This window comes from Salmo salar, chromosome 09, assembly GCF_965601325.2.
Source record: "Salmo salar chromosome 09, fSalSal1, whole genome shotgun sequence".
Lineage (NCBI taxonomy): Eukaryota > Metazoa > Chordata > Actinopteri > Salmoniformes > Salmonidae > Salmo > Salmo salar.
In genome coordinates, this window is record NC_138299.1 from 80,078,822 (window position 1) to 80,104,459 (window position 25,638).

At 46.0% G+C, this 25,638-nt stretch overlaps 1 protein-coding gene, 1 long non-coding RNA gene and 1 pseudogene across 3 annotated transcripts; 2 read left to right on the forward strand and 1 right to left on the reverse strand.

Annotated features, from left to right (window-relative positions):
* Positions 1-1,036: 1,036 nt before the first annotated feature.
* Positions 1,037-6,411, forward strand: LOC123744659 (uncharacterized). Its single transcript, XR_006771050.1, has 4 exons — positions 1,037-1,137; positions 4,214-4,267; positions 5,889-5,918; positions 6,024-6,411. It is a non-coding gene; the product is annotated as an uncharacterized LOC123744659 (long non-coding RNA).
* Positions 6,412-6,413: 2 nt separating this feature from the next.
* LOC106611859 (pre-mRNA-splicing factor RBM22-like) lies at positions 6,414-8,963 on the forward strand (annotated as a pseudogene). Its single transcript, XR_014378659.1, has 4 exons — positions 6,414-6,577; positions 6,793-7,206; positions 7,388-7,476; positions 8,743-8,963. The product of XR_014378659.1 is annotated as a pre-mRNA-splicing factor RBM22-like (transcript).
* Positions 8,964-11,612: 2,649 nt separating this feature from the next.
* Positions 11,613-24,253, reverse strand: myoz1 (Myozenin-1). Its single transcript, NM_001146557.1, is given in 5 exon segments — positions 11,613-11,735; positions 11,737-11,769; positions 21,668-21,746; positions 23,496-23,580; positions 24,135-24,253. Coding segments are annotated over 4 exon segments (210 nt in total). The 5' UTR covers positions 23,572-23,580; positions 24,135-24,253; the 3' UTR covers positions 11,613-11,713.
* Positions 24,254-25,638: the final 1,385 nt, after the last annotated feature.

The following is a 25,638-nucleotide window of genomic DNA, read 5'->3' on the forward strand; positions in this document are numbered from 1 at the left end:
CCACTCTTTTTATTCTGGTTAAAGCCAGTTTGCACTGTTCTGTTCTGTGAGTAGTACACAACGTTGTACGAGATCTTCAGTTTGTTGGCCATTTCTCGCATGGAATAGCGTTCATTTCTCAGAACAAGAATAGAGTGACAAGTTTCAGAAGAAAGGTATTTGTATCTGGCCATTTTGAGCGTGTACTCGAACCCACAACTGCTGATGCTCCTGATACTCAACTAGTCTAAAGTTTTATTGCTTCATTAATCAGAACAACAGTTCAGCTGTGCTAACATAATTACAAAAGGGTTTTCTAATGATCAAATAGCCTTTTAAGATGATAAACTTGGATTAGCTAACACAACGTACCATTGGAACACAAGAGTGATGGTTGCTGATAATGGGCCTCTGTACGCCTATGCAGATACTCCATAAAAAATCTGCTGTTTCCAGCTACAATCATCATTTACAACATTAACAATGTCTACACTGTATTTCGGATCAATTTGATGTTATTTTAATGGACAAAGAAATTTGCTTTTCTTTAAAAAAACATGGACATTTCTAAGTGACCCCAAACTTTTGAACGTAGTGTATTTCTGGCTGGGACTGTAATGGAGTTGACCTCCATGTCTATCTCAGCCCAACCTCCTGCCTCTGTCGAGGTAAGTGTGGCACTGTCAAGCACAAGGCTCCAGCCCTATTCTAATCCCTGTCTGTGGTTCTCAGCAGAAAGCCTCCTCCATGACTTTAAATACATATTAGGGGATTAGGCCTCCATTAGTGTTGATCCCTAATCTGAAACATCCTCCAACACCCGCTCCAATGTGCTAATTGGGGTTTTCCACCCCCTGGCTCACAGGGCCCTGCTGCAAATAGCATGATGCAGAATAAACCATCACATACTAATTAAGGCAAGAAGTTTGATCAAAATAAATACACACACATGCAAGCTCACAGGCACTTCTTCAATTCATTCCAGATGTCCATTAATAAAGTTGCATAATGATTAATGAGTATCGTACAAGGCTTTGTGTTGCATTGTGGAATGTGACTTTATTTTCGTGGCGTTGCATGCGCAGTGGGGTTGTTTTTTCCCCTGCAACAAGTAAAAATGGCGACATCCTCAGGAGCTGACATAATAGGGAAGACGCGGTACGTGTTAAATCGTGGAGTTAAACGAATAGTGTGTATGTTAACCTGGAAAATGAGTGTACATGAAAGTATAAACTAAAGGCGTAATTCATTTCAGTATGCCAGTACTTCGATATGTGGATGATGATTTGTTAGCAAAGGCTAGCTAGCAAACGTTAGTATTTCAACAACAAAAAATTATACACTTAATGTAAAAGTTTTGCACAGATCCATAAATTGTGTGCATGCACTTGACGAACTACACTTCCTCCACAGTTAAGCTTTTAAATGTTTTTTTTTTAATGTAACCTTTTAGTTAAGCACGCATAGATGGCAAATTAGCACAGGTGTCAGCTAGTCTTGCTTCTGTAAACATTAGGGATGCAGGAAAAATCGGTACAGTTGCATATCGTATTGTATCGTTTGATTAATATCGCAATATTATTTTTGCGCTAGTTGACTGTACCTGCACCAAAACTCCAGTATTCCCCCCATAGATTATTATACATCTTCTTTTTAAATAGGGAGCCAATTTGTTTTCTGCACCTTTTATTTCCATGACTGATCGAAGCTTGTTTCTCATGGCTCTCTTGTCCCTCTGCAGCATACATATAGTGAGCAATATGTTTGGAACATCAAATCGCAATAAAATCAGAGTATCAAATTTCATAAACGACTGTGAGAATCGCAATACATAGCCAATCAGCACCTAAGTATCGTGAGAACATCGTATGGTGAGGTCCATGGCAATTCCCAGCCCTATTAAACAAGCGATGTAACGTGGAGATATGTCTGCGGGGAACCCTAGCCCAATAAAAATGTAGTAATTTAACATTTTGTTTTTTAAAAACGATTTATTGCTCTTATGAAAGATAAGTTACTTATTTTCCCCAAAGCAATTAGCGTTTATGAATGGGTTATGTTTGGCTTAGCAAAGAGAATTTACGATCAACCTTAATTTGGTGATACTTCCTCAATTCCCAACTTGGAAGACAAGCAATGTCCATGTCTAGTTGCAGGGGGTTCGTTTAAGGAATAAGGCCCGAGGGGATGTGGAATATGGACAATATACCACGGCTAAGGGCTGTTCTTACGCAGGACGCAACTCGGAGTGCCTGGGTACAGCCCTTAGCCGTGGTATATTGGGCATATACCACAAACCCCAAAGGTGCCTTATTGCTATTATAAACTGGTTACCAACATAATGACAAGAGTAATAAAAAAAACATTCCCATGGTATATGGTCTGATATGCCACGGCTTTCAGCCAATCAGCATTCCGGGCTCGAACCACCCAGTTTATAATTTAATTTATAAACTGGCTAGTTTGGGTCCTGGATACTGATTAGCTGAAAGCTTTGGTATATCAGACAATCTACCACAGGTATGATGCTAAACTAATTGTTTGCTGTTCTAATTACGTTGGTAACCTGTTTTGTAATAGCAATATGGCACCTCAGGGGTTTGTGGTATATGGCCAATATACCACGGCTAATGGCTGTTCTTAGGAACAGCCATTAGCCGTGGTATATTGCAGCACAGAGTATACCACACCTCCTTTGGCCTTATTGCTTCATTAGAAAATGCTCCGTTATGACATTCATTTTTTACTCAATGAAGTAATCCAACAATGTGTACAACTCCATCTTGTCTACTTCAAATCTTCTCTCATTGATGGTTGTCACGAGTTACCACCAGGGGTGAAAGTAGATTTTAATTTCTTCCTGCTACGGGACCTCCTATGTGTGCATGCACCAAAAATGTTTCTGAGCCTAATCATAGAATGATGTTATATAATCCCTATTAATTCAATAAGATCTCTGTGGCCCTGGTTGTAAGCATTTGTCATTTAACTTCAATTTTTTTTACCTTTTATTGTGGCATAAACACAACCAGTCATGCTGTTTTCATCTGATTGTCAAACTCACTTTAAAGGGCTCCTTTACTAGGCTACCTGCACACCTTCATCCACTTGCAACATATTTCCAGCCTCAAAGAGACATCTGTTACACAAAACACCAAAAAGTTCCATGACATTTGGTGGTTGTCATTAGGCCAGAATTAATGCGACCTCTGCTGTCCGTGCGTCTCTAGGTATCGGGCCCTTATCTACTCCTTGGCAAAATGTCAGTGTTCTCGTCAAACCACATTGTAGGCTATACCACCCGTTTTCAAGTCCAGTCGCACATTCTTCATGCCTCACATGCGGTAAAGATAAATAATGGTGTTATAGCCTACAGTTTTCTTGATATTTTGTTGTATTTATTGTGATGGGCTCATGTTTTACCGGTACGGCGTACCCCCGCTACTGTGGTTGTCACAAAGTAATAATTGGCTATAATGTACAAATTCATACCAATTCTATTTTTGGTCTTAATTTAAGGTTAGGCATAATGTTAGCATTGTACTTAGGGTTAGGTTTAAAATCAGATTTTAAGAAGATAAATTGTAAAAAAATAAATAATAATAAACTAGTTGGGGGTTAGCCATAATTTTGACTGTGGCTGTGGTAACTAGTTTTCCTTCATATTTGCGTATGTTGTAGCTTAGACCCTAGTCTGAGGTTTTTGTGTTGTGCCACCATCGGTTGACACAAAGAATTTATGCAAATGTACATTTACATTCAGTACCAGTCAAAAGTTTGGACACACCTACTCATTCCAGGGTTTTTCTTTATTTTTACTATTTTCTACATTGTAGAAAAGTAGTGAAGACATCCAAACGATGAAATAACACATATGGAATCATGTCGTAACCAAAAAAGTGTTAAACTAATCAAAATATATTTTATGTCTGAGATTCTTCAAAGTAGCCAAACCAGATGGGATGGCATATTTAGGCTTTCTGGTGAGGTGGTTGATATTGAAGACCTGAAGGTTAGTAGTTGGACTGAAACCAACTTCCTACAAATGGTAGAGTAGGCACTATTAAGTCGCTTCACCAATCACAGGGCCAGAGTACACACGGTAAGGGTTACATAAAGAGAGGTGTGGCTTGGGACCAGAGAAACCACCAGAGGATGTTATAATGATAAAATGGTATTGCTGTGTGTTGGTTGCATTTATGTTTTACTCAACCTGCATATCTTCCTTCTCCAGGATTTCCAAATTCTGTGTCAGACATGTTTGGGGGAAAATCCATACATCTGCATAGTGAGTAGTTTAACTTTGTCTTGATTTGGCTAAATATTTTAGCTGCTAGTTTGCGTCTGTCATTTATACTGAACTAAAATATAAACGCAACATGTAAAGTGTTGGTCCCAAGGTTCACGAGCTGAAATAAAAGATCCAGAAATGTTCCATACTCACAAAAAGCTTTTCTCTCAAATTTTGTGCGCAAATTTGTTTACATCCCTGTTAGTGAGCATTTCTCCTTTGCCATGGTAATCCATCCACCTGACAGATTGAACAACATGATCATTACACAGTGCACCTTGTGATGGAGACAGTAAAAGACCATTCTAAAATGTGCCGTTTTGTCACAACACAATGCCACAATGCCTTAAGTTTTGAGGGAGCGTGCAATTGTCATGCTGACTGCAGGAATGTCCACCAGAGCTGTTGCCAGAGAATTGAATGTTAGTTTCTCGACCATAATCTGCCTCCAACGCCGTTATCGAGAATTTTGCAGTACGTCCAGCCGGCCTCACCAACTGCAGACAATGTGAAACCACGCCAGCCCAGGACCTCCACATCCAGTTTCTTCACCTGCAGGATCTTCTGAGACCAGCCACCAAGACAGCTGTTGAAACTGGGTTTGTACAACCTAAGAATTTCTGCACAAACTGTCAGAAATCGCCTCAGGGAAGCTCATCTGCGTGCTCGTCGTCCTCATCAGGGTCTTGACCTGACTGCAGTTTGACGTCGTGACTGACTTCAGTGGGCAAATGCTCCCCTTCGATGGTCACTGGCACACTTGAGTGTGCTCTTCATAGATGAATCATGGTTTCAACTGTAACGGGCAAATGGCGTCGTGTGGGCGAGCGTTTTGCTGATGTCAATGTTGTTAACAGAGTGCCCCATGGTGGCTGTGGGGTTATGGTATGGGCAGGCATACGCTATGGACGACGAACACAATTGCATTTTATCGATGGCAATTTGAAGGCACAGATATACCGTGGCGAGATCCTGAGGCCCATTGTCGTACCATTCATCTGCCGCCAACACTTCATGTTTCAGCATGATAATGCACGACCCCAAGTCGCAAGGATCTGTACACAAATAATGCCACTTTAATAATGTTTACATTTCCTACATTACTCATCTCATGTATATACTGTATTTAAAACCATCTACTGCATCTTGCCTATGCCGCACAGCCATCACGCATCCATATATTTATATGTACATATTCTTATTCCATCCCCTTACATTGTGTGTGTGTATAAGGTAGTTGTGAATTTCTTAGATTACTTGTTAGATATTACTGCATTGTCGGAATGAGAAGCACAAGCATTTCGCTACACTCGCATTACCATCTGCTAACCGTATGTGTTTTTTAAATTTGTTAAGGTATCTGTGACCAAGAGATGCATCTGTATCCCAGTCATGTTGTATCTATATATTAGTGCCTAATTCATTTATTTCAATCGACTGATTTTCTTATATGAACTGTAACTCAGTAAAATCTTTGAAATTGTTCCGTTTATATTTTTGTTCAGTGTATGATTCAAGAGAAGTGACTGGCCTGGTATTAGGATTGTGCTTCACTTGGATTCTGTTTGGTTTATATCAAGCTTCAGAAGCCTACATTTTATGCTTGTTTCTTTGACAGAACAAAGAGAAGTATGCGGAAGAATGCAAGGTAAGATACCATTTTGTTGGTCCTTTTCATTCCTAAATCCAAAGACATTAGAATAGTACATTTTCTTCATCAAAACTAATGAACATCTCTCACCTCCTTCCTTAGATATGTGCCAGTCCCTTCACTGTGTTCCCGCTGGTGTCCAGGAACGAGGATGTGCTTCAAGAAGACAGAGGTGTGTCAGACCTGCAGCAAGATGGTCTGTCAGACCTGGAGTATGGTATGTCATAGATGTCTTACCTACACCACCTTAATACCTATTCAAGCCATGGCTACTTTGTCTTGACCAGAGCTGCCTGTAGCCAAATCAAAGATTTTAAGACACCGGGCTGGACATGAAGGATGACGTGCCGAAGTCAGACGTAAACAAGGAGTACTACAAACAATATGGGGAGAGACGTATGGAGGGGGAGAGGAGGCTGCAGCCCTGTTATTTCTGTGATCGCAAATTCAACAGCCAGTGTTTTCCCCTGTTATCTCCCCGACTCCCTGTGCCCTCAGATAGGGAACTCTGATGGGACACGGCCGGTGGGTCTCCTGGGTAAGGCCCCCTGCTCCAGTGAGATGCTGCTGAAGCTGGCCCTACTACAAGAGGAATAGACCCCACATCTGCTCCTTCTGGGTGAAGGGAAGAGTGCAAGAGAGGAGTGTCCCTACAGGTGAGAATGCCATTAAACGATAGCTCTATCTCTTTTTAAGCGCTACAGTTGGGTCTTGTTTATACATTCCAATGACTGACTATAGCCCTGGCTGTCTCCTGTCTGTATGACTTGTAATGATGCTGAAATTTCACTTGGTGGTACTGTTGAGCAATAAATCAACCTGCATTGACTAGGAACAACTCTTCCTTCCCGCTCTCTCTCTACAACCCCAGGCACTAGAGGCCCACAGACACAGACGATCCCCTGGCAGACTAGAACATTATGGACCATTACTATGGTATCAACGACCCTGTGGGTGACAAGCTGCTGATACGAGCCTCCACCATGCCCCAACTGGATACGCCCGAGGGTAAGACCATCACCACACTCGACGTAGGGGGGCTTCCAAAATATCAGAGGATAATTTTTGGGGGGCAGTTTCAACGATCTGTGACAGATTGTTGTGGTGTGCTCCTACTGGAATCGCTTCTACCATTTTGGGGAGATCTGACCACCACCATCATCCAGAAGCAGCAGTGTGCCTTCATCCAGTTTGCCACATGGCTGGCGGCTGAGCTCGCCGCTTAGAAGTCCTTCAACAAGCTCATTATCAACCATGGATTCAGGCTCACCGTCAAGTGGGGCAGGTAAGAGATCAAGGGTTACGAGGAGAGCAACAGAAAGTACTGCATGTCCCTCCTTTCTAACCAGATGGGGACAACCCTGTAGATGTAGCAGAGTGTAAGACTTGTTGACTTATTGGGTATTTGGGCTCCATGTGACAGTCTCCCTAGTAATCCTGTACTGTAATGAGTTGTGACTGGCCAGGTCCCAGGCAGCCAGAGGGAAGGAGGCCATCAAGGATGGGGTCAGTGAGATGGGAACCAAACTGGACCCTGTACCAGGACTGCCTGGAGGTGAATGTCTGATTTCTGGGATGCATTGAGAGGGTGTGTGTGTGTATGTATGAGCCTGTGTATGTGCAAGTCTAAGTCTGACTGTCTTCTCTCTCCCACCTGCTCTACTAATGACTTCAACCTGGAGCTGGTACCTCTCCTAATGTCATGAACCTCTCCCTTCCTCCCGGTACCTCTCCTAATGTCATGAACCTCTCCATACCCCCTGGTACCTCTCCTAATGTCATGAACCTCTCCCTACCTCCCGGTACCTCTCCTAATGTCATGAACCTCTCCCTACCTCCCGGTACCTCTCCTAATGTCATGAACCTCTCCCTACCTCCCGGTACCTCTCCTAATGTCATGAACCTCTCCCTACCTCCTGGTACCTCTCCTAATGTCATGAACCTCTCCCTACCTCCCGGTACCTCTCCTAATTTCATGAACCTCTCCCTACCTCCCGGTACCTATCCTAATGTCATGAACCTCTCCCTACCTCCTGGTACCTCTCCCTAATCTCATTGCAACTCCCCTCCAAGTCTCCGACCACTACCTTGTATCCTTTTCCCTCTCGCTCTCATCCAACACTTCTCACTCTCCCCCTACTCGGATGGTATTGCGCCGTCCCAACCTTCGCTCTCTCTCTCCCGCTACTCTCTCCTCTTCCATCCTATCATCTCTTCCCTCTGCTCAAACCTTCTCCAACCTATCTCCTGATTCTGCCTCCTCAACCCTCCTCTCCTCCCTCTCTGCATCCTTTGATTTCCTCTGTCCCCTATCCTCCAGGCCGGCTCGGTCCTCCCCTCCTGCTCCGTGGCTCGACGACTCACTGCGAGCTCACAGAACAGGGCTCCGGGCAGCCGAGCGGAAATGGAGGAAAACTCGCCTCCCTGCGGACCTGGCATCCTTTCACTCCCTCCTCTCTACATTTTCCTCTTCTGTCTCTGCTGCTAAAGCCACTTTCTACCACTCTAAACTCCAAGCATCTGCCTCTAACCCTAGGAAGCTCTTTGCTACCTTCTCCTCCCTCCTTAATCCTCCTCCCCCTCCCCCCCCCCCCCCTCCTCCCTCTCTGCGGATGACTTCGTCAACCATTTTGAAAAGAAGGTTGACGACATCCGATCCTCGTTTGCTAAGTCAAACGACACTGCTGGTCCTGCTCACACTGCCCTACCCTGTGCTTTGACCTCTTTCTCCCCTCTCTCTCCAGATGAACTCTCGCGTCTTGTGACGGCCGGCCGCCCAACAACCTGCCCACTTGACCCTATCCCCTCCTCTCTTCTCCAGACCATTTCCGGAGACCTTCTCCCCTACCTCACCTCGCTCATCAACGCATCCTTGACCGCTGGCTACGTCCCTTCCGTCTTCAAGAGAGCGAGAGTTGCACCCCTTCTGAAAAAACCTACACTCGATCCCTCCGATGTCAACAACTACAGGCCAGTATCCCTTCTTTCCTTTCTCTCCAAAACTCTTGAACGCGCCGTGCTTGGCCAGCTCTCTTGCTATCTCTCTCAGAATGACCTTCTTGATCCTAATCAGTCAGGTTTCAAGACTGGGCATTCAACTGAGACTGCTCTTCTCTGTGTCACGGAGGCTCTCCGCACTGCTAAAGCTAACTCTCTCTCCTCTGCTCTCATCCTTCTAGACCTATCTGCTGCCTTTGATACCGTGAACCATCAGATCCTCCTCTCCACCCTCTCCGAGCTGGGCATCTCCGGCACCGCGCACGCTTGGATTGCGTCCTACCTGACAGGTCGCTCCTACCAGGTGGCGTGGCGAGAATCTGTCTCCGCACCACGTGCTCTCACCACTGGTGTCCCCCAGGGCTCTGTTCTTGGCCCACTCCTATTCTCGCTATACACCAAGTCACTTGGCCCTGTCATATCCTCACATGGTCTCTCATATCATTGCTATGCAGACGACACACAATTAATCTTCTCCTTTCCCCCTTCTGACAACCAGGTGGCGAATCGCATCTCTGCATGTCTGGCAGACATATCAGTGTGGATGACGGATCACCACCTCATGCTGAACCTCGGCAAGACGGAGCTGCTCTTCCTCCCGGGGAAGGACTGCCCGTTCCATGATCTCGCCATCACGGTTGACAACTCCCTTGTGTCCTCCTCCCAGAGTGCTAAGAGCCTTGGCGTGACCCTGGACAACACCCTGTCGTTCTCCACCAACATCAAGGCGGTGACCCGATCCTGTAGGTTCATGCTCTACAACATTCGCAGAGTACGACCCTGCCTCACACAGGAAGCGGCGCAGGTCCTAATCCAGGCACTTGTCATCTCCCGTCTGGATTACTGCAACTCGCTGTTGGCTGGGCTCCCTGCCTGTGCCATTAAACCCCTACAACTCATCCAGAACGCCGCAGCCCGTCTGGTGTTCAACCTTCCCAAGTTCTCTCACGTCACCCCGCTCCTCCGCTCTCTCCACTGGCTTCCAGTCGAAGCTCGCATCCGCTACAAGACCATGGTGCTTGCCTACGGAGCTGTGAGGGGAACGGCACCTCCGTACCTTCAGGCTCTGATCAGGCCCTACACCCAAACAAGGGCACTCCGTTCATCCTCCTCTGGCCTGCTCGCCTCCCTACCTCTGAGGAAGCACAGTTCCCGCTCAGCCCAGTCAAAACTGTTCGCTGCTCTGGCACCCCAATGGTGGAACAAGCTCCCTCACGACGCCAGGACAGCGGAGTCAATCACCACCTTCCGGAGACACCTGAAACCCCACCTCTTCAAGGAATACCTGGGATAGGATAAAGTAATCCTTCTAACCCCCCCCTTAAAAGATTTAGATGCACTATTGTAAAGTGGTTGTTCCACTGGATATTATAAGGTGAATGCACCAATTTGTAAGTCGCTCTGGATAAGAGCGTCTGCTAAATGACTAAAATGTAAAATGAACCTCTCCCTACCTCCCGGTACCTCTCCTAATGTCATGAACCTCTCCATACCTCCTGGTACCTCTCCTAATGTCATGAACCTCTCCCTACCTCTTGATATCTCTCCTAATGTCATGAACCTCTCCCTACCTCCCGGTACCTCTCCTAATGTCATGAACCTCTCCCTACCTCCCGGTACCTCTCCTAATGTCATGAACCTCTCCCTACCTCCTGGCACCTCTCCTAATGTCATGAACCTCTCCCTACCTCATGGTACCTCTCCTAATGTCATGAACCTCTCCTAATGTCATGAACCTCTCCCTGACTCCCAGAGCCTCTCCTAATGTCATGAACATCACCCGGTATCTCTCCTAATGTCATGAATGTCTCCTTGCCCCCCGGTACCTCCAGGTACCAGTCTCACCTTTGTCCTGTGATGGTTAGGGGAAACTGCTGGCCATACTTGTGCTATATCACTGAGCTACCTCTGTGTTGACACTGCTGTGTGTCTGTTGTGCTATGTCACTGAGCTACCTCTGTGTTGACCCTGCTGTGTGTCTGTTGTGCGTATCTTTTCTCCCCTTCAGGTTTTGGTGGTCATATGTTTCACATGGGTTCCATGGGTCCCCCTCCTCCCCCTTCATGGGTATGAGATCCCCAGGACACATCCACTACCCTTCCCAGGACCTCCAGCGCATGGGAGCCCACGCTGCCCGTCACGGTGACTAGTTGCCATGTCGGTACTTCGCTATGCCAAACAGCTCTGTGGTCGAGAGAATTGCTCTGGGCAGACATTTCCCTTAGGCACAGATCTAGGATCAGTTTACCTTCCCCCAATCCTCGCCATAGTAATTAGGGGAAAAAACACCGAACTGACCTGGGATCTGCTTCCTGGGGCAATGTCATCATCCTACGTCTTGAGGTTCACAAGGGTGTTACAAAATGTCTGCCCACTCACTCAGTTTAACCATATCTCAGCAGTGGATTTGAGTTAACAGCAAACAACTAAAGGTGTGAAATCAAATCCAACTCAATCTGGGAATTTGGTATCATAAGTGCATTCTTTTAAGTTTTAAGGGCTACTGTGTTTTGTGCGTGGTGGTGCATAATGTAATCTGTATACCCACCTGTCATGGATCAGTGTATTTGGTGTACATCAGAAGAGTTGTTGAAATGTGCCAAGCATCCTACAGAGTTGATCTCTTGACAGGAACATTTTTAGATTCTCATTCACATTATGGATTTGTTTCTCATTTTGATACAATTTTCTTTTCCCACAACATGATTAAGTTTATTATTGTAATGTTTCATGTATGTTGTCCGCTTATGCCATTAAAACAAGTACTCTATCATTTACATTTACATTAATCAAGATCACACTGTGTCCTTTATAAACGGGGGGGGGGGGGGGGGGGGTCCGAAAGAGGGAGGGATGAGTGAACGGGGGATGGGAAGGGAGGCAAGTGGTGAGGTAAATGGGGGAGTGAGGATGGGTAAGAGGGCGTTAAGATGAAAGAAAGGGGAAGTGACTCAATAACAGGGATCACTCGAGTTCCAAGTTGCCCCTAACCACAGATCTACCCTTATCCTAACCATTAAACAGATTAAAATGTCTGTATTTAGGGGCAACTTCTTCCTAATCCGGATAGGTCATCTTTGAATCCAGAGGGATGAGGATGGGTAAAAAGAGCAGATTAATGTTTCAGTTTTTTGGCCTGTGATGTCACATGAAGTTTGAAGGACGTAGGTGAGCAGTGGGCCAATCACAGGTCAGTGGATTCAGGGGAGTAGTCGTGACCCCATCCCCGTGGTGCTCTGTTGAAGTTGGGCCGTTTACACATGCGGTCCAGGGTCATACCAGGGAGGTGCTGTGAGTCCAACAGCTCGAACCCCATCACTGGGATCACCCTCTTACTCTGCTGCTGTGGGCCTCCAAAAGGTGTGGCCGCTCTGAGAGAAAGAGGGATGAATGTGTTATAAGTGTTTGAGTATATATTTGAGGAAGGGAATGACTCGGTATATCCAAGCATACATAACCTTAAATACATTCGCAGGGTACCAGATCTTTCTCACTGAACAGTCTGATCTAAAATACCGTAATTTCCGGACTATAAGCGGCAACTTTTTTCCCGCGCTTTGAACCTCGCGGCTTAAACAATGACGCGGCTAATATATGGATTTTTCCCGCTTTCAATTTTTTTTGAAAGGAGATGACTTCAGTGGTTTCAGTGCACAGGAGGAGGAAGATAGTGACCAATGACTTTCTTGGTAGGCTACTGTTTAATGCTAATTTTTTATTTTTTTGTTACAAGCCATGTTTCGTTAAAGCCTATTTATTTTTGTTACAAGCCGTGTTTCCTTAAAGCCTATTTATTTTTGTTACAAGCCGTGCTGCGTTAAAGCCTATTTATTTTTGTTACAAGCCATGTTTCGTTAAAGCCTGTGTAAAGTTAATTTGTTTCAATGTACCGGTAGGCACCTGCGGCTTATAGACATGTGCTGCTTATTTATGTTCATAATATATATCTTTTTTAAATTCAGTGGGTGCGGCTTATATTCAGGTGCGCTCAATAGTCCGGAAATTACGGTAGAAGCTTTTAGATTGTTATGTGATGCCCAGTCATCCACACAGCTCTCTAATGACCCTGCCTGGCTCGGACAGCTCTCTAATGACCCTGCTTGGCCCGGACAGCCCCCTAATGACCCTACCTGGCCCGGACAGCCCCCTAATGACCCTAACTGGCCCAACAGCTCTCTAATGACCCTGCCTGGCCCGGACAGCTCTCTAATGACCCTGCTTGGCCCGGACAGCCCCCTAATGACCCTACCTGGCCCGGACAGCCCCCTAATGACCCTAACTGGCCCAACAGCTCTCTAATGACCCTGCCTGGCCCGGACAGCTCTCTAATGACCCTTCCTGGCCCGGACAGCTCTCTAATGACCCTGCCTGGCCTGGACAGCTCTCTAATGACTCTGCCTGGCCTGGACTAGTGACATTTTAGGTCGGAAATAATTCAGGAATCATTTGACTATAGATGGAGTGCTCTTCTTCCCTGTTGGCCCACACAGTTTGTGTGACTCAGACTTACTTTAGACTAGACTCAATTAAACCCACATACCTCGTTAATTAAAGGAGTAAACCAATCCATCCATGTGTGCTTCAGTTACTGAATGAGTGGCACCACATGAGTGGCAGTGCACTAATGAAGTGTGACGTTTAGCCTTTATTCTGGGAGTTGCCTCACACTGCGTGTGCCAGGGTAAGAGGAGCCCCTTCGTGCACCACCGGTCTTTAAGGGGCTGACTCTTCCCCTTCTTTCTGGAGCCTGCTTTAAAATAGCCAAATGCCGGACAGTCACAGTCCCAGTCCAAGGAGGTGCGAGCCAGAGGCGGGATAACTTTTCAAAGGGAGTGGAAACATGGACGGGCGCCGAGAGAAGCTAATTCGAGATAATTGTGTTATATACTTGATAGCATGCTTCGGTCATCTGCAACTTTATTTGAAGATAGGGGTTTGAAGATTGGTTGTCTTTCCATAGAAAACAATGCATAATATTGTAATGACTAGATCATGAAGGAACAATTGTCCAGACAGAGGATGGAGTTAACGAATGGACGGTTTATTAACCCAACTTAACACAGGCTACTGTTTGGCCGTAGCCCATGCCAAATAAATGAAAGGTACACTACAAACCAACCGTGACCTTCTCTTGTGAAGCCCAGACGTAAGAGAGAGAACAATGGCTAAACCCGGTCTTAACTTCCAATGCTCCATCCCCCCTGCCCAACCCCCCTTCACGCCACTCCGCCAACCACCAGGCTGCCCGGTATCAGAACATTCCAGGCATTCCCGTGATTGGCAGATAGCAGGTTGATTGGCATGACCCCGCGAACACTGGTAAGTACGACACAACCCACTAATAGCCTAACACATAACCCACAACTGTCTGTGCGGGTCGCTACAATATTGTCCTGCCTTTGAAGTGTGAAGTCGTCAGAGGTCCTTTACTCTAGCGTAGTTGTTGTCAGGGTTACATCTCAAGTTAGCGGGCTGGGTCTCTACGTTTGATCTGGCTGCACCTTTTGTTGTCAGGGTTACATCTCTAGGCTGTAGTGTGGCCCCCTGAGGGTTAGTGAGGTGGTGAGACTGACCTGTTGAAGCACCTGTAAATTGCAGGCAGTAGTGTGGCCCCCTGTGGGAGCTGGGTGCTGAGAGTCAAAAGGAGCTTGTCACTGTCACCCAGGGCTTCCCTCCAGGGGGAACAGTAGGACCTGGTTGTCAGGTTGAACTTTTCATGGGGGATCTCCTTCAGGGGGCTCCCGTAGCCTAAGGTGAGAGGTCAAAGGTCAGACAAGGCTCAAACAGTCCCTGAAAGCACTTAGGGCATACACATCCACATAGACTTGTCTGATCTGATGTCGGTCCTGGCTGCAATAACAAGTGTTAAACGTGGTGTAAATCTAGCACAACAAACAAGCGGGTTGTCAAAGATTAACCTAGTGTCAGGACAAGACATTGTTACCCTCACTAACCTAGTGTCAGGACATGGTTACCCTGACTAACCTAGTGTCAGGTCAGCACATGGTTACCCTGACTAATGTAGTGTCAGGACATGGTTACCCTGACTAACCTAGTGTCAGGTCAGGACATGGTTACCCTGACTAACCTAGTGTCAGGTCAGGACATGGATACCCTGACTAACCTAGTGTCAGGACATGGTTACCCTGACTAACCTAGTGTCAGGTCAGGAAATGGTTACCCTGACTAACCTACTGTCAGGTCAGGACATGGTTACCCTGACTAACCTATTGTCAGGTCAGGACATGGTTACCCTGACTAACCTAGTGTCAGGTCAGGACATGGTTACCCTGACTAACCTATTGTCAGGTCAGGACATGGTTACCCTGACTAACCTAGTGTCAGGACATGGTTACGCTGACTAACCTAGTGTCAGGTCAGGACATGGTTACCCTGACTAACCTAGTGTCAGGTCAGGACATGGTTACCCTGACTAACCTAGTGTCAGGTCAGGACATGGTTACCCTGACTAACCTAGTGTCAGGTCAGGACATGGTTACCCTGACTAACCTAGTGTCAGGTCAGGACATGGATACCCTGACTAACCTAGTGTCAGATCAGGACATGGTTACCCTGACTAACCTAGTGTCAGGACATGGTTACCCTGACTAACCTAGTGTCAGGTCAGGACATGGTTACCCTGACTAATCTAGTGTCAGGACATGGTTACCCTGACTAATCTAGTGTCAGGACATGGTTACCCTGACTAACCTAGTGTCAGGACATGGTTACCCTGACTAACCTAGTGTCAGGAAATGGTGACCCTGACTAACCTAGTGTCAGGACATGGTTACCCTGACTAACCTATTGTCAGGTCAGGACATGGTTACCCTGACTAACCTAGTGTCAGGACATGGTTACCCTGACTAACCTAGTGTCAGGACATGGTTACCCTGACTAACCTAGTGTCAGGTCAGGACATGGTTACCCTGACTAACCTAGTGTCAGGACATGGTTACCCTGACTAACCTAGTGTCAGGACATGGTTACCCTGACTAACCTAGTGTCAGGAAATGGTTACGCTGACTAACCTAGTGTCAGGACATGGTTACCCTGACTAACCTAGTGTCAGGTCAGGACATGGATACCCTGACTAACCTAGTGTCAGATCAGGACATGGTTACCCTGACTAACCTAGTGTCAGGACATGGTTACCCTGACTAACCTAGTGTCAGGAAATGGTTACCCTGACTAACCTAGTGTCAGGACATGGTTACCCTGACTAACCTAGTGTCAGGACATGGTTACCCTGACTAACCTAGTGTCAGGTCAGGACATGGTTACCCTGACTAACCTAGTGTCAGGACATGGTTACCCTGACTAACCTAGTGTCAGGACATGGTTACCCTGACTAACCTAGTGTCAGGAAATGGTTACCCTGACTAACCTAGTGTCAGGACATGGTTACCCTGACTAACCTAGTGTCAGGTCAGGACATGGATACCCTGACTAACCTAGTGTCAGATCAGGACATGGTTACCCTGACTAACCTAGTGTCAGGACATGGTACCCTGACTAACCTAGTGTCAGGAAATGGTTACCCTGACTAACCTAGTGTCAGGACATGGTTACCCTGACTAACCTAGTGTCAGGTCAGGACATGGTTACCCTGACTAACCTAGTGTCAGGACATGGTTACCCTGACTAACCTAGTGTCAGGTCAGGACATGGATACCCTGACTAACCTAGTGTCAGGTCAGGACATGGTTACCCTGACTAACCTAGTGTCAGGTCAGGACATGGATACCCTGACTAACCTAGTGTCAGGACATGGTTACCCTAACTAACCTAGTGTCAGGACATGATTACCCTGACTAACCTAGTGTCAGGACATGATTACCCTGACTAACCTAGTGTCAGGTCAGGACATGGTTACCCTGACTAACCTAGTGTCAGGTCAGGACATGGTTAACCTGACTAACCCAGTGTCAGGACATGGTTACCCTGACTAACCTAGTGTCAGGTCAGGACATGGATACCTTGACTAACCTAGTGTCAGGACAACGTTACCCTGACTAACCTAGTGTCAGGACATGGTTACCCTGACTAACCTAGTGTCAGGACATGGTTACCCTGACTAACCTAGTGTCAGGTCAGGACATGGTTACCCTGACTAACCTAGTGTCAGGTCAGGACATGGTTACCCTGACTAACCTAGTGTCATGTCAGGACATGGTTACCCTGACTAACCTAGTGTCAGGTCAGGACATGGATACCCTGACTAACCTAGTGTCAGGTCAGGACATGGATACCCTGACTAACCTAGTGTCAGATCAGGACATGGTTACCCTGACTAACCTAGTGTCAGGACATGGTTACCCTGACTAACCTAGTGTCAGGAAATGGTTACCCTGACTAACCTAGTGTCAGGTCAGGACATGGTTACCCTGACTAACCTAGTGTCAGGACATGGTTACCCTGACTAACCTAGTGTCAGGACATGGTTACCCTGACTAACCTAGTGTCAGGTCAGGACATGGTTACCCTGACTAACCTAGTGTCAGGTCAGGACATGGTTACCCTGACTAACCTAGTGTCAGGTCAGGACATGGTTACCCTGACTAACCTAGTGTCAGGACATGGTTACCCTGACTAACCTAGTGTCAGGACATGGTTACCCTGACTAACCTAGTGTCAGGTCAGGACATGGTTACCCTGACTATCCTAGTGTCAGGTCAGGACATGGTTACCCTGACTAACCTAGTTTCAGGTCAGGACATGGTTACCCTGACTAACCTAGTGTCAGGTCAGGACATGGTTACCCTGACTAACCTAGTGTCAGGTCAGGACATGAATACCCTGACTAACCTAGTGTCAGGTCAGGACATGGATACCCTGACTAACCTAGTGTCAGATCAGGACATGGTTACCCTGACTAACCTAGTGTCAGGACATGGTTACCCTGACTAACCCAGTGTCAGGAAATGGTTACCCTGACTAACCTAGTGTCAGGACATGGTTACCCTGACTAACCTAGTGTCAGGTCAGGACATGGTTACCCTGACTAACCTAGTGTCAGGTCAGGACATGGTTAACCTGACTAACCTAGTGTCAGGACATGGTTACCCTGACTAACCTAGTGTCAGGTCATGACATGAATACCCTGACTAACCTAGTGTCAGGACATGATTACCCTGACTAACCTAATGTCAGGAAATGGTTACCCTGACTAACCTAGTGTCAGGACATGGTTACCCTGACTAACCTAGTGTCAGGACATGGTTACCCTGACTAACCTAGTGTCAGGTCAGGACATGGTTAACCTGACTAACCTAGTGTCAGGACATGGTTACCCTAACTAACCTATTGTCAGGTCAGGACATGGATACCCTGACTAACCTAGTGTCAGGACATGGTTACCCTGACTAACCAAGTGTCAAGTCAGGACATGGATACCGTCACTAACCTAGTGTCAGGACATGGTTACCCTGACTAACCTAGTGTCAGGTCAGGACATGGATACCCTGACTAACCTAGTGTTACGTCAGGACATGGATACCCTGACTAACCTAGTGTCAGGTCAGGACATGGTTACCCTGACTAACCTAGTGTCAGGTCAGGACATGGATACCCTGACTAACCTAGTGTCAGGACATGGTTACCCTGACTAACCTAGTGTCAGGTCAGGACATGCTTACCCTAACTAACCTAGTGTCAGGACATGATTACCCTGACTAACCTAGTGTCAGGTCAGGACATGGTTACCCTGACTAACCTAGTGTCAGGTCAGGACATGGTTAACCTGACTAACCTAGTGTCAGGACATGGTTACCCTGACTAACCTAGTGTCAGGTCAGGACATGGATACCCTGACTAACCTAGTGTCAGGACATGGTTACCCTGACTAACCTTCCAGTTGAAGCTCGCATCCGCTACAAGACCATGGTGCTTGCCTACGGAGCTGTGAGGGGAACGGCACCTCCGTACCTTCAGGCTCTGACTAACCTTGTGTCAGGTCAGGACATGGTTACCCTGACTAACCTAGTGTCAGGACATGGTTACCCTGACTAACCTAGTGTCAGGTCAGGACATGGATACCCTGATGCACTGAACCATAGCAGCCAGAATGTTATCAGATATTGTCAAACACTGCTTTATAAACAAACTGTCAATCAAAAGAGTTGCCTCACATTGTCCTTCCTGCATACTCCTATAGCAGTTGTTATGATATACCCACATGGGTGGTAAAACGAAAACTCAAATGGATATTTCACCCCGAAGTCAAAGTTGATCATTTCTGTACCTCAAACGTCCTCTGAAGTAAAGCTGACCCCATATTCCAACCTCTGAATTAGGGGTGACCTAGTTCTGTAATCCCTCCTCTCAACTTCTGAATTAGGGGTGACCTAGTTCTGTTTACTAATCCCTCCTCTCAACTTCTGAATTAGGGGTGACCTAGTTCTGTTTACTAATCCCTCCTCTCAACTTCTGAATTAGGGGTGACCTCGTTCTGTTTACTAATCCCTCCTCTCAACTTCTAAATTAGGGGTGACCTAGTTCTGTTTACTAATCCCTCCTCTCAACTTCTGAATTAGGGGTGACCTAGTTCTGTTTACTAATCCCTCCTCTCAACTTCTGAATTAGGGGTGACCTAGTACTGTTTACTAATCCCTCCTCTCAACTTCTGAATTAGGGGTGACCTAGTCCTGTTTACTAATCCCTCCTCTCAACTTCTGAATTAGAGATGACCTAGTCCTGTTTACTAATCCCTCCTCTCAACTTCTGAATTAGAGATGACCTAGTCCTGTTTACTAATTAATTCCTCTTGTCAATCTCTGAATTAGAGGTGACCTAGTCCTGTTAACTAATCTCCCCTGTCAAACTCTGAATTAGAGATGACCTAGTCCTGTTTACTAATTAATCCCTCTTGCCAATCTCTGAATTAGAGGTGACCTAGTCCTGGTAACTAATCCTTCCTGTCAACCTCTGAATTAGGGGTGACCTAGTCCTGTTTACTAATCCCTCATGTCAACCTCTGCCAACCTCTCCCCTCCAGTGTTGCCAGCTACCTGGGGCAATGACATTGGGGCTGCCCTTCTTGGCCACAGTTTTCTGTAGGGTGGTGATCAGGCTGTGTTTGCCAGGCATCATATATGCCTGGTTCTCCTTCCCCCCCTGGGGCTCTTCTACTGTCTGGGAAGGCATGGGCTCTGGAAGGCCCTGGACAGGGACAGAATCATTTACTGTGTTAGCGCCATGTCAACTCTGTATCTCTACTATTTCCTGTTGAGTACATTGTGTGAAAGCTGTACATGGATGGCAGGTGTAACACTGTTCAGTCTACTTGCTCTTATTGGTCTATGCCTAGCTGCTGACCTACTAGATGCATTGTCATGGGAATGTTTGTCCATTGGTCATTTGACCAATGTTTCTTATTTGTTCCAATAACCTTGTCCAAGTTGTCATCCTCAAAGGAACCGTGAGCGGGGACAGGCCAAGGTGTCCCTGCCTCATCAAACACAGCTGAGTAATAAATCCACCAGGCTAACAAGCTGCTATACTGCACGTCAGGGAGACAGGTCTGCGGGTCTAACAGGCTAACAAGCTGTTATACTGCACGTCAGGGAGACAGGTCTGTGGGTCTAACAGGCTAACAAGCTGCTATACTGCACGTCAGGAAGACAGGTCTGTGGGTCTAACAGGCTAACAAGCTGCTATACTGCACGTCAGGAAGACAGGTCTGTGGGTCTAACAGGCTAACAAGCTGTTATACTGCACGTCAGGGAGACAGGTCTGCGGGTCTAACAGGCTAACAAGCTGCTATACTGCACGTCAGGAAGACAGGTCTGTGGGTCTAACAGGCTAACAAGCTGTTATACTGCACGTCAGGGAGACAGGTCTAACAGGCTAACAAGCTGCTGTACTGCACGTCAGGGAGACATGTCTAACAGGCTAACAAGCTGCTGTACTGCATGTCAGGCTGACAGGTCTGGGGTCTAACAGGCTAACAAGCTGCTATACTGCATGTCAGGCAGACAGGTCTGGGGTCTAACAGGCTAACAAGCTGCTGTACTGCATGTCAGGCAGACAGGTCTGGGGTCTAACAGGCTAACAAGCTGCTGTACTGCATGTCAGGCAGACAGGCCTGGGGTCTAACAGGCTAACAAGCTGCTGTACTGCATGTCAGGCAGACAGGTCTGGGGTCTAACAGGCTAACAAGCTGCTGTACTGCATGTCAGGCAGACAGGCCTGGGGTCTAACAGGCTAACAAGCTGCTGTACTGCATGTCAGGCAGACAGGTCTGGGGTCTAACAGGCTAACAAGCTGCTGTACTGCACATCAGGCTGACAGGTCTAACAGGCTAACAAGCTGCTATACTGCATGTCAGGGAGAGAGGTCTGCGGGTCTAACAGGATATCTCACTGGACATGTCTCTACCACAGGAAGTTGGCGGCACCTTAATTAGGGGAGGACTGGCTTGTGGTAATGGCTTGAGCGGAGTAGGTGGAATGGCATCAAATACATGGTTTAATGCCATTCCATTGGCTCCGTTTTAGCCATCAATATGAGCCCTTCTTCCCTCAGCAGCCTCCACTGGTCTCTACAGTATGGCCTTGTTGTTTTTCCATAGTTATAGAACATTGATTGAACATTCTGTTCTGCATTGAAATGGCATGGCATCTAGCGGAGAGATACAGGGCTGTGTGTGTGTATGTGTGTGTGTTCTTACATTGACGTATAAGTCGTTGACTTGGTTCTCCAGAGTGAACCTCTCCACCCTCTTCAGTCTCTCCTGGAACATGCGGGAGCCACGGTTGGACTGAAGGTTCAACTCTTCCATCATCACATCCTTGGGTATACTGATCTTCTTCCCCAAGTTCAGACCTCCTGGTACACACACAAAAGCACAGAATAAAGAGTGTTATATATGACATTCACTAGGTCTCAAAGTGCTTTCCATTGTATGGTAACTCACCCCATTTGTCACTAAATAATTAATCAGGGGAAGACAGACACAAACAGACAGATGCTTACAGAGACCAAGACACTGACAGCGACACAGACTCGGATCTGAGAATAGAATCTGATTTATCCGTTTGACTGGTACAATGGCACCTCCACCTGCTGGCCCGTGTCAGTCAGAAAACCCTTGTGGATGACGCAACAGAGAGAGAGAACCCGGCTTCCCCCAGCAACAAGGGTTGCCTCAGGACTCATGCTCCCTGTAGTGTTCTGGATGTGGGATATTAAGGTCTATTCTTACTCTCAGCTCCAAACAATTCATTGAGGATCAACTGACCCGACCAAAATCATAACTCCAACTATCATATCATCACTAATCCACAAGCGTAGTGTTGAGTTTACTACTATGGGCCAAATGTATCACAGTACTACTCTATTGCAACTTTGGAATAGCCCTGAGAGTAGAAGGGTGTGTAATGTTTGTTGTGGTGCAGTGTTCGCTATATAAATAGGATGTTTGGAAGAAGCAGCTCTTACAGGAACTCTGTCTCTCCCTCTCTTTCCTCTCACTCTCTCAGTAAAGGGTTATGTGAATTCCTGCCTTATGCCAGTTGTGTTGTCGACAGGGGTTGCCTTTTGACGGGCCTGTATAAAACCCACCAGCCAGGGGTCGATCACATTATGCTGAGTCTGATGGGTCTGATGCCAACGCCTGTAACTGGCCAAGACCATCGGAAAACCAACAGACCCAGGCGGAATGCCTCCTGTAGAATGTTCCGCCCTCCGAGACTTCTAACTACAGAGTTCTACAGTATACGTCTTGAGTTCGGAGGTTTACTCCCCCACGTGCTCTTAGCTGAGGAGAATGCTTTGATGCTTTGCTATACTACCGATGAAGACCAGAGCTGTGATGACAGAGTCAATCCAGCTTATATTAATCTATACTTATAAATGTGAGTAATAACATGTCAAAATATGTAGCTAAGTGAGTAATCATTTCTTAACATGTATCTAAGTTAGTGTTAAAACGTGTGATTAATTTCCATTCTACAGTATATCCTATGCCTGTGTGTCTGAACGGTTTGCTACTGGTGTCAAACCTAATGTCCCACCTCTCGAATTCAATCAAATGTATTCAATTCCATCTCTAGGCTGACAGACATTCAAACTCTGCTGTTCTCATAGCTTATTTCCCTCTCGGGAGGTCAATGAAGTATATTCAGTTGAATGTCCCATAGAATTAAATAGAATAGTAATTTAATATACAGTGGGATCCCAAATTATTGACACCCTTGATAAAGGTGAGTAATAATGACTGTATAAAATAAATAAATCAAATATTGAGCTATATTTTATGCTGAACAAATTGGGAAATTATATTATTTTATACTAATATAATTGCTCAAAGACAGAGATTTAGTTTAACAAGAAATACAACATTTATCTCAAAACGGTATGGGTCAAAATTATTGACACCCCTAAAGATTTTTATGAATAAGGTAGTCAAAAGTATAGCATTTGGTCCCATATTCTTAGCATGCAATGACTACACACTTGTTGGATGCATAAAGTCCCCTGTTATTGGTAATGGAGAGAGGTTAGCATGTCTTGGGGTATGGTATTTGACCCAAGGGGTCAATCATTTTGCACCCCACTGTATCTCTAAGTTCTTACCTCGCCCGGCCTCTGAACACAAAGCCTTGGATTGCTGCATCCTCTGCTTGGCCAGGTCATCATAAGCTGATTGCATTATCTTCCTCTGGTGGGGGACAGGTGGTGATGTGGATGGATTAAGAGAGGTTAGGTACTGGTTTAGAAATCCACTCACTCAAATTCACCATTTCAATATTTTACAAGATCAGTAGGCTACTGTAGATTAGGCAACAGTTTGTCACTCAACCACAAAAACATGCACATGCACATACACATGAATGAATCATAGTATCATTTTAACAGATAAAAAAATAATAATCTGTCATGTATGTAAACATGAATAGAACTCATTAATATGTTATTTGAGCGTAATATATTCTCTCCATCTTATTTACAAAGTCCCTTTGAGATGAGCTTGTTTTCTGGGATCCTGAACTCTGAACATCACATTGAGATGAGTGTTCCAGACATAACCCCATCCCTGCTCCCCCTCAGCTTGGCTGCTAGCTAGATAACCAATGAGATGTGTGAACACAGAGTAGTAACACCTGCTATGTAGATCTTCACCCCACAATGTGCTGGCCAACAGCCAAGTTGGAGTAAAACCTTGTTGGATTCATAGCTCAACACCAGATCCTGATGGCTGTGATTCAGTCTTACCTGTTTCGCCTGTCTCCTCTCACAGATTCAGCAGTAAAGGTGATGTGAAGTGATATGAGATGAGTATATCGCTGTGTGGTTTATCCTCCTGAATCCGGGATGCTTCCCTATCCCACTCTGACGCTTCTGATCTGCGAGGCAACAGTTTGTATACCAGTGATCCCTCGGTGCTTACCTCACTGGGTTATTTTAGCAGAGGGGTGAGAGAGCCAGGGGGCGAGGGGGCTGGATGGGAGGGGGGGTAAGGAGATGGGGTTGTAGGGGGATGAGAGGGGGGAGTAGGGGGTAAGGTTAAGGATCTACATCTCTGCCCTCCTATGTCCCTGATAATAAAAATCTGATCCCCTCTATGTGTGTGTGTGTGTGTGTGTGTGTGTGCGCGTGCGTGTGCGTGTGTGTGTGTGTGTGTGTGTGTGTGTGTGTGTGTGTGTGTGTGTGTGTGTGTGTGTGTGGTGTGTGTGTGTGTGTGTGTGTGTGTGTGTGTGTGTGTGTGTGTGTGTGTGTGTGTGTGTGTGTGTGTGTGTTGTGTGTGTGTGTGCTGAGAGAACAGCTGCTGACTCTGTGCAGACAGTGACACTGAGCCCTCAGAGACAGTGACCAAACATTCAGCTGCTCCTTGACATGACAAACAGATAGATCACACACACACACACACACACACACACACACACACACACACACACACACACACACACACACACACACACACACACAGGATGACGTCAGAAAGATGCCCACCTGTGGTTCACAGTAATAGACGGCAGAATCTGTGAAGTGCCAGTCAAAGTAATGAGATCATTGGGGTGGAAAGGCCATAGGCGGGTCAAGGGTTAAAGGTCAAAGTGCCTGGCAGAGTTCTATTTTAACAACTGTGCGATTTGCCCTGACACACAGAAGACCGTTGATGCATTGTAGAGCTTGTGCTTCCATATTGATTTACTTACAAGTAGTGTTTTTCCACTCACTGCTGTCAACAATAAGTGCTCAGACATTTCATTTTCTCTAGCGTAACTAGTCAAATAATTATGTATTGTTTTCATGTAAACCTTTTTACTCATTATTTTATAATATCTACTTTTCTAAAGCCGTAACGAATGTAATCCAAAGGTTGTTTTGAGACATTGATTAATGGCAGTTTTTCTCTGATATGGCTGTTTTCTCCATAACAGGCATGAGATTGCTTATGCATTGTCTCACCATTAGACAGGCTCTACAGTCCCCTCTCTGTCCTGACAGAAAACAGCCCAGTCATCCTGACTCATAGTGCCCACACAGAATTTGACAACTACATAAACTACTGAAAATAGCCCAAATAAATCATATAGTCTAGAGTTTATGGGACAATGTAAAACCATGTAATTACACTGTACCTGCTGATTTAGCACCACTGAATGTAAAATGTGACACCTTTTGATTAGTGTATGTTTTTGAATAGATAAATATAATCTTTCTTGAAAGAGTAGACAGTGATACACCATTATCAAATTCTTTTGCACAAAACATA